The sequence below is a fragment of the Styela clava genome, chromosome 2 (assembly GCF_964204865.1).
Source record: "Styela clava chromosome 2, kaStyClav1.hap1.2, whole genome shotgun sequence".
In the NCBI taxonomy this organism is placed as follows: domain Eukaryota; kingdom Metazoa; phylum Chordata; class Ascidiacea; order Stolidobranchia; family Styelidae; genus Styela; species Styela clava.
Window position 1 is genome coordinate 23,269,153 of NC_135251.1, and position 9,638 is coordinate 23,278,790.

Sequence of the window (9,638 nt, forward strand, 5' to 3'; positions counted from 1 at the left end):
CGTGATATGGTGTTGGAGTACATTGAACATGTTGTTTGTTTGTGCGGTATTTTCTTGACAAAGGATTTGATTAAGATCAATTCCTATATATATATATATATAGAGGGTATTGAGATTGATGTACTGGATACGTCAAGTACTGAAGTCTTTTCCTCTTTTCTCAACACATAGCAGTAGCGATATAAATTAAAAAACTACTGGGGCTTGCTTGGGTGGCGCGTATCCTTACAAGTTACTTTAGCCTAGACTCTAACATGTTGGACTCGACTGAAGATAAAATTCGACCGGCGATGATTTGAACCATAGGTCGGAACCTGAAATACTAAATAACCAAAACGTTTCTCGCATTAACAAAAAAATGACAAAAAGATATCTGACGACAGTTTATTAAATGTCATGTCGATAAAAATATAAGTAATGACAAAATAATTAAAAACGGTACATATCGCCTAGTTATGTCATGAATACGAAGATGACGTTACAAATAGAAGGCACGTTATATTAATCGAAATTTAGTTATTTATTCAACTTCCAAACACAATAAAAATCCCAAATAAACAAGCTTTTGTTTTCAATATTTTTTTCAAATTTGTGACCAAAATAATTGTTTTCGATGTGCTAAATTTACATATTCATGGAATTGACCTTCGACTAAAGAAAACTAATATGCGGTAGTAATACAAACAAAAAATGAAAAGTTTCGTTGACAATTTTGTAGTGGGGTTTAACTTTGGGCAGGTTTTTATTCGGTAACTTGATTTTTTAGGTATGAATTTTTTATGTAACGGATGACGATAACTTGACCTTTAAAAAAAATTAAACATAATAAAAGTAATTGTTGAGCAGTTTCATTAGAGGGTGTGATTTTCTCATAAAGTAACGATACTTTTCTAGTGATAGAAATGAAATTTTCATAAAATAAAACAATGAATGAATTGTCGAAATTTATGAACCAAAAAGGAAATTGCGAAACGCTGGTATTTTACGAAAAAAAAAACGATATTTTAAAAACTTTATCATCGAGAATTTACTGCTTTTCAAAAGATGTTTTAATTTAGATGTTTTAATGTATTCAAAAATATCATTTACCGGTGGTGTGCGTAGATTCAACGATATTCCAAGAATAAAAGCAATATGAAATTGGAAGCAATTTATATTCGCGCATTTTGACATGCATGCTCGTCGTGTTGTTAGTGCAATGTTGACCAACTCGTGGCAAAGGCAATCAATATTATTTATAAAAAGAGAACAAAGAATGAATAAAATAAAACGAAAAATCAAACAACGAAACAATCGTATTAAAAGTACGTAATTGCACTATGCTGTAGCATTATTATATCAGCAGGATTTATTTTGTAAAAATTGCAATTCACAGCCGCGTGTCGTGAGAGATATTTCTAATTTTATTGGAGTATGTTTTATGAATATATTTCTCATTTACGTGGTTAAAATCTAGCAACATAAGAAAAATTATAAAATATCCATGTAATAGCTTGTAAGTGAATAATGCCTATAAACACAAAACACGCATTAAATTCGAATATGTAGGCTAGCTAGGTTCACCAAAAAAAATCTGATCAAATAGATTTGTTTAGGAATAAAGCTTGTCTTCAGAAGCAAAAAGGCGCAATTTGAAGAAGTTTATTTATTTGCAACTAATTTTTCTCATTCAAAGTATTTTTGACTCTTCTCGAATGCAATAATATTAGCAGTTTCAGAAAAAGTACAGATTGTGCTAAATTTTACTCGTTACGCTTCTTTCAGTTACAGAACATTTAATTTTTTCCGGAGTTTTTACTTAATCTTCACTAATAACGTTTTATAGAAATCAATACCCTTTTGAAGCGTATCTGATATATATACTGCATTGAAAATTGTTAATGTAAAAAATCCGTTCTGCAAGTTTGCTAGCAACTCAACAAAGTTTCGCAAATGTATCATAAAGTCACACGTCATGATACAGCGTGATCTTGAAAAACTATGTAGGTCATGGACGGATCACATCATGGCGTACAACAAATATAATTCATGCTGCATATTGCATTATATGACATTGTACTTCGCTATAATTTTATTAGGTGCAAAGTCCTAACTTATACATATAATCGCTTGCTGAGTGATTTCTAATGCCAGTTTGTTGTTGCATTTGTCCCTGCATTGTTGAAAATGGCGCCGCTCCGACTGTGCTTTGATGATGAAGAGCTGGATTGGCCATACCGCCTACGGTACCCATTCCTGATCCCATTGCTGCCCCGGCTGAAAGACCGTTATATCCTGCGGATACCGCGGCCGCAGATCCATATGCAGCTGCGGCAGCTGCCGCCGCGGCGTTAGTAGAATAGCCATTCGGATTATGGGGGTGATGGTACGTATTGTATCCACATGAACTGTATGAACTTGGGTAGCTATGATACGGCGAAACTGTTACATTATACGGGGCAGAGTACGGAGCTTGAAAAGAAGGGTGGCCACCACCCATTCCCGTTGGGCTACCTAGACATGGTTTGCCATCTCGTACAAGAACAGGAACGGCGACTCTTCTTGGCGGGCACGCGCTTGCTAGTTCGAGAGTTTTATCCTGACGCTGTCGCTTGCATTTATACCGACGGTTTTGAAACCATATTTTTACTTGTGTTGAAGTAAGTTTCAGTATTTGCGCCAGGTGTTCTCTTTCTGGTGCTGACAAATATCGCTGTTGTTTGAATCTTCGTTCTAACTCAAACACTTGAGCTTGGGAGAATAATACTCTTGGCTTACGTCTTGTTCGTTGACGATTTTTAGACTGGTCATCGTCTTGCCGCTTTTTGTCATCATCTTCTGGACTTCCACTACAATTGCTGATGTTGTCCGACTTTTCTGATTCTAAAAAGAAATGACAATGCCGGTGGTTAATTCATGTTTCAGATTTTGGATTCCTGTTTATATTTAATGTAACATATATTATATTCAAAGTATCGGATTTTCCTTTTCGGTACAGCGATAGCATATCTCAGTCTATGAGGCCCGTTGTGAGATAGAGGAAATAGGTTTGGATTTTCATGCCACGAAGATAGTCTAGCTAAGATGTCGCACCCGTTACATAGTTACAAGTCACGTTCAAAGCAATTAAAATTTAAATTATGACACAAAATTACATGTGCTATTATGTAAATATAATCAGGTATAACTAATTAAATTTTATCGTTTAAAAATGATTGAATACCGCAATTAAAACGGTCTGACTATAACAAACACGCGAATCATAAACAATCTATACGACCATAGAGTTACATATGAAATAGTAATAAATATTATAATATTATTTTGTATGTAATTTACCCTCTATTTAGTAGACTATAATACTCGATTAAGATTAAGTAACTATACGATATTGCCATACTGCATGTTAATACACATAGTTTTGAATTCCGCCATTTTGTAAAGCACGTCACTGCAGTATGAAATACCAAACACACTTCAATACTTATGCACTTAAATAATTAAATCTGACATCACTCTACTACCATTATTTCTGTTTGATTACAAACTAGAAGCTATAAAGAATGGCTGTTTATTAACCTACTTCCTAATGTTTCTAAGTGAGGCAAGGCAGTTTGACACCTTGTTTTGCTGTTAATGATTGTGATTCGATTCATGGTTAAATCGAGTAAGAAAACTTATTTACCTACATTGGAATTAAAGATGAAAAAAATATATTAAACGGATAAAATCAAACAAAACTTACAAAAAATAAGTTTAGATTGTGAAACAGTATTATATTAAAGATGATGCTTTTCTATGTAAGTTTAATTCTAAATCGCAAAACGAATGTTATACATTCTTACTTCGTGGTTTCTTTATTGTGCAAAATCTACAAATATTTCAAAATATTGACATCTATTTTTTGGATTTTACATTTCAACGAACTTCATCATTATTTCTAGTCGATTCAAACAAAGAGAATCTTATTTTTAGTTTCGAAATGCATATTTTCCAATTAAAACCACATTTATTTTTGTGGATGAACTGACATGTTTTTCTGAAATTTCTGTCAAATTACATTCGAAAATAACAAAGTCATCAAAAAATTGACGAAAGTCTCTCAACAATTAATAAACTTGTTTTTCTGACTAAAAATTTGTTTTCGAACAATTCCAGGTGTCTCCATTTTGATTTAAAAACTTCGACATCATTCCCAAATTTGGTAAATTTCTTTTGCCAACGCCTCCACATATTTTCATTGTTAATTTTGTTGTTTTGATAGTCACCAATGTAGATTATTTGAGTAATAAATAGAAATCTAGGTGACTTAGTTTCGGAAAGATTTTATTGAATAATGTCCCCACAGAAATAATTCTTCGAAAAAAGAAAAAAGCGAAACCATAATTGGAGTTGATGAGAAAAGTAAAAAAAACGCGCTTTTTCATATGAATTATTTTATAAAACTATGAAAATGAATCAAAAACTGAAAAATTCACTTTTGAAAATTAGGTTCAAAATAAGTGATATCACAAAAAACCAACTACTTTGGTAAATATTTTGTTCTGATTATACCAATCTTTCAAATACGACTCATTTCTAGTTTGAACATACCAAGTAAGATAAATTTTCCCATAATGATTTACAGACAATTATTAGTAAATTATTGTATTTTACAACAGTGTGGCATAAATTATGCTAACAAAAAAGAATGCAATCAAACCATTTCTTCTTACAAATAATTACTATTTTCTTCTAGCTTATAAAACAAATCACAGAGCATACATTTTTCTCCGCCTTTAAATTACATGGTGTAATTAAAAAGGAGTTAGCCTGCGTAGATTACGTCAACCAAACCTAAGTCATTTAATTACCAGTTTGGAGATTAATTACATGATTCGCTCTGATTTACGTTGAATCATAAACCAGAAAATGTATCACGAATATGTTTTATTGCACGAAATGTTTTTTCTCTATATTTTGTCATTTATATTTTAAACTTTGCAAGACTGCGAAAAACGTTAATAAAATATCTCATCGGATGATCTCGCGACTTTATAAAATGTGAACTCGATGGTATATATTCGTGAATTCCTTGCTGGCCCAACTATGTTATAAAATTATAGTTTGTGAAAATTTTTTTATTTTGTGATAGTTTGGAAGCAATTTGTATAGTCTAATTCGTTTCTCACGCAATCGACATCTAGTAGTCACAAAAAGGCTCGTTTGTCTCCCGTCATTCTGTCAAATAATTGACGGATACTTTTCAAGAATTTTTCGGACATTGTGAAAACACTGCCCAGTCCTGCGTAAATTTGAACAGGTCATATCACATAGGCTTACGTTTAAAAAACCAATCATGTTGTAAATCCTGAGTCACACGTATCCGGAACATTACTTCGTCCGTGAAGAAAAATTTGCAACGAGGCGTCGTCAGCCGTAGGTAGCAGACATCCAGGCGTGTGAAATAATTAACGCGTCGAACCAAGCACCGATTTGTAAAAACGTTTGTTTAACGCCTTTTGTTTTGTTCAATCAATCCGTCTCTAGAATAAGAAAGAGTACAGGCGCCAAAACTCGGATCATTTTCTAAAACTATGCTACGATATAGTCTAGATACAAATGTAATCGTCGTCAATAACGTACACGACAAATTAAGCGGGTTTGGTAGTTTGCATTTTCCACAAGTAATGTTTGAACATTCAAACAAGTTTGGTGTTATTGATTCTTATATGGTCCACCAATTTTCGACTTCCAATGAACGACACTGAAGCAATTTAGCGATTCCACGAAAACTACTATTTATATCAGAGGTTTCTTGAACTTATCACTTTTTTAAAGTTGAAAATTTGGGATTGGTAAAGAAAAATGGAGTCATGCGGCATGACCCGACTTGACTAGTAACGATAGTTTAATCCCCTAAGCAATGAAAATATCTCTATTCATTGTGAATAATGTTCATGTAGTCCCGCCTACAATCGATGTCATCGTTCCCACCAATTTAATGCCGTCACAAATTATGACGCAATACAATTCTCGCGTTCTTAAAATATTAATTCTGGTTACCCCACTGACTCACTACAATAAAAGGTATTCAAATTATTATAAAAATCTATCTCCACCGTGAACTCGAGATTCCGTGGTGTACGGAAAATAGAAAAAGTTCAATGAAAAATCATCGAAAATTTCATCAGTCGCGATGTTGCGTGTAATCAATTTTGATAAAGTTGGCCTGAAATTTATATATTTTTATGGAAGTTTTATAAAACATCAAAATTTATTACGCAAGGATACAATAAGTAATTTTTAGATAATCCGAGGAAATTATGACCTTTGAGTCGCTGATTTATTTCAACTTCTAAATATTTATATTTGTACTCTGTTTAAGTTTCTGAAAGTACATATAGTAATGAGTTAACTCATAATTGACAACCCAACTGTGGCATCAATTTACGACATTATGTCTGCTAGATTGTTCGACCATTCATTCATTGACACTAAATAAAAGCAGATACAACGTCGTACAAAGCTATTCAAATATTTACCTACTTAAGAATAACAACATCAGTTTGTTTAACGTTTGAAACTCATCAAGTACCCTACTTTTAAACAGATCAAGGAGGCGGTGTGGTGTACGACGTCATTAAATATCAAGACTTGCATAAACCTATTCCACATCCTACTGAGTATGACGTCATAGTTTGTCATAGTCATTCTATATGATTTACTATTACTTATTATTAAATTAATATCTCTTCACATTGTGAAATATCGAACGATAGGCATTCGTCTTCGTTTTCATTAAATCCAGTCCCAAAAATGCCTGAACGACGACAAGATAATCACGATATAGGTTAAGCCTTGTCATTCATCGTATAATTATTCACCGCAATGTAGTTTAATGTGGTTTTGTTGAAGGTCATTATTAACTCACTGAACAAAGAAGCTATTTCACATATCGTGATACTGCGAAGTAATACAATAATATATCAAAGTTCTATCGATGTTATGGCGTGTATATGATTTATTCTTAAAATTATTTTAGAACAAGCCTACCGTTATATATTCACTGATATCAATATTTGCGTTTAGTATTAAAGGATGATAACATGATTGCTGAAGGATAATTTCAAGTAGGTATTGACAAGGGATTTGGGACACCCAACACGGCTCTTGACCAGTCGGACAGTTCTAGTCAAATACGTACAATGTGTACTCATCCAGATAAACAGACGAAATGTGGAATCTAAAAAAGGGCTATCTCAGTATAATGATAACACACAAAAGAATTAAATCTGTGGATAAAAACACACCTTTGTATCAAAATATGTCACTTTTGTTTTCTTGGCTTATCTTCGTACACCGTCTGACAAAACAAGTCCCCTGTCGCCTACGAGACTACCGATAATCACAACTATGCGCCCCGCGATTCCAACACGACCAACAGAATGAGCATTTATCAAACTACCGGTGACATAAGTATCAAATAAACAGCTAAAATAAACTTCAAATACAGCATTTTATGATAATATATGTGATATAAATATACTAACCTCCCATGTGGCTGCTTATGTCGTCTTGCGCTGCATCTGATTCTGTGGATCTTGTGTTTGTATCTCTGTTAAATTGGTCATCGAGGTCATGAACTCTTTCGCTTGCATGAGTTAACTCGTTGCTTGATTGGAAAACTGCTCCTCCAGTTGAAAATGGTGTTTTTGAAAGTACAGAACCAACCAATTCTGCCGGGCCAGTGGGATCAATCACATCGTCGCTTCCATCATCTGATGCTGTGTGTCCTTGGCTGTAGTAATGAGCTGAATGAGGGGAAGATTCGCTTGGGACACCCAGTTGGTGGCGTGGTGTGTAGGACAGGCTTGTGTACTGAGGCTGGCTTACATTCATTTCGATGTTCTGTTGCTGTGTCGCTTCTTGAGAGCTTGAATACGGTTGGTGTGAGTAGCCAAATGGATATGGTGCAACGTGGGGTTGACTTGATGACGACTGGTACGTTGTTGAATAGCCCAAATCGCTATGGTGGTAACCTGTGGTCGCAATGCGAGGAGATGTTGATGATGGAAATTCGTTACCTACACAATCATTAGATTTTAGCGACGTTATTTTTGTGTGGGATGACATCGCCTCATATGGAAATTGGTTTACGGAATCGGGACTAACTCTGTCTACTCTTTGCACAGATTCTTTAATATCTTCAGTTGAAGTTGGTGCAAAACCTTGCCCGTATGGCGAACTAGACTTGTTGCCATTGTAATACGGAACAATATTTATCGGAGAACCAGATTGCGGATCGTCCCGATTCATAGTTGATTGAAAATTTCCGAAATTGGTTGTAGTTTTGTCGACGCTGTGTGCTGTTATTGAACTTGTGTTGTATCCATGTGGGGGCATGTCCGGCATATATGAAAAAGCATGTCCGTTCGCCGCTTTTGAAAACCCGTCGGTCGCCATATTGTGACAAATATTCGAGATCAGGGATTCCGATGAATCGATACCGTACCTAAGTTCGTTTTTGTTCCCTTGAAATTCTGGAGTCCTCTCGATTTGAGGCGATGTCGTTACAGAGTTTAACGACTGTGAAATGATCTCAGAGTCTTGTGAAATTTCTTCCGATAAAAAAGATGCCTCCTGTCGTTGTCTTTCGAGATTCAAAATATCTTTGACTGAAAACGGTGTCGATATTTGGGGACTGGATAGCATGTTACGTATCCAGTTTGTGAATATTTGTGTTTCGCCACTTCGAAAAAAATTACTGTATCTAAGATAATCTATACGTAAACAAAAAATAATATTAAAAAACAATTCTATTTTTGCTCTTTGTATCATTTTCGTGGAGTACTATGTTCTTTTTAAAAGGAGTATGTCTGTCGCTTTCCTTTGCTTCACTGTACAAATGCCCTCTGTGAGATATTCGTTTCTACCACAATTCCTAATTTTGACGTGCGAAACATGTACACCGATAACTGGTAAAGCATAAAATAAAACTGATACACTCCTACTGTACGAACCTGCTAAATTTCCAAGCTTATCGTCCTTTACTCACCCATATGACATGTGTTTATCTCTCGACGACCTGCTTCTTGTTGTAGCCTAATTGAAGATCATAACAGCTCATTAACTGCCCTAACCATCCCGATATCATGTACGGACTACTTTGCAATTGCGATACGTGCACGAAGCATACCTACATATTCCCTCAACCGGAAACATTTAAGTCCATTTGTAAGATAAGTTGATGGCGGTGTATATTTGTATCAAAGTTATCGTACAAATGGGATTAAATATAGAACGAATTTGCGTCAACATGCCAGTCTTACCAGTATGTCCGCACCAGACTTCACGTCTATATTTTGCAATGGTGTATACGTACTGTCACAAACAGATGAATATGACATGCAGCTAGGGGGCATGCGAAACATCGCTGCAGCTACCTACGCCGTAAACAAGAACTATCTCGTCTCGCTCGAATTATAGTTTAACACTGATTTATGTATGACGCTTTACTTTCAACCGACTAGGCGCCACACACCTATTTTTCATAATGCGGAACGCTATTTAGTCACAATACACTCTGTGCTACCCACCGTAACTAAAACATGAAGCAACCATTTTTAAAAAAAAAGCACTGACAAAAAAGATGCCCTTTCTGGTAGGCAGTATCATAG

General features: G+C 34.9%; 1 protein-coding gene across 1 annotated transcript; it reads right to left on the reverse strand.

Moving 5' to 3' along the window:
• Positions 1–370: 370 nt before the first annotated feature.
• On the reverse strand, positions 371–8,754 carry LOC120335690 (uncharacterized). Its single transcript, XM_039403268.2, has 2 exons — positions 7,512–8,754; positions 371–2,862 (listed from the first exon to the last, which is right to left on the reverse strand). The coding sequence occupies exons 1-2, from the start codon at positions 8,671–8,673 to the stop codon at positions 2,075–2,077; spliced, it is 1,950 nt and encodes a 649-aa protein (XP_039259202.2). The 5' UTR covers positions 8,674–8,754; the 3' UTR covers positions 371–2,074.
• Between the last annotated feature and the right edge of the window lie 884 nt (positions 8,755–9,638).

Excerpts from the sequence above, each read along its gene's own strand:
- LOC120335690 (XM_039403268.2), bottom strand. The coding sequence starts at position 8,673 with ATGCTATCCAGTCCCCAAATATCGACACCGTTTTCAGTCAAAGATATT. Across the intron at positions 2,863-7,511 it reads CATAAGCAGCCACATGGGAG|AATCAGAAAAGTCGGACAAC; the intron begins GTTAGTATATTT and ends ATTTCTTTTTAG.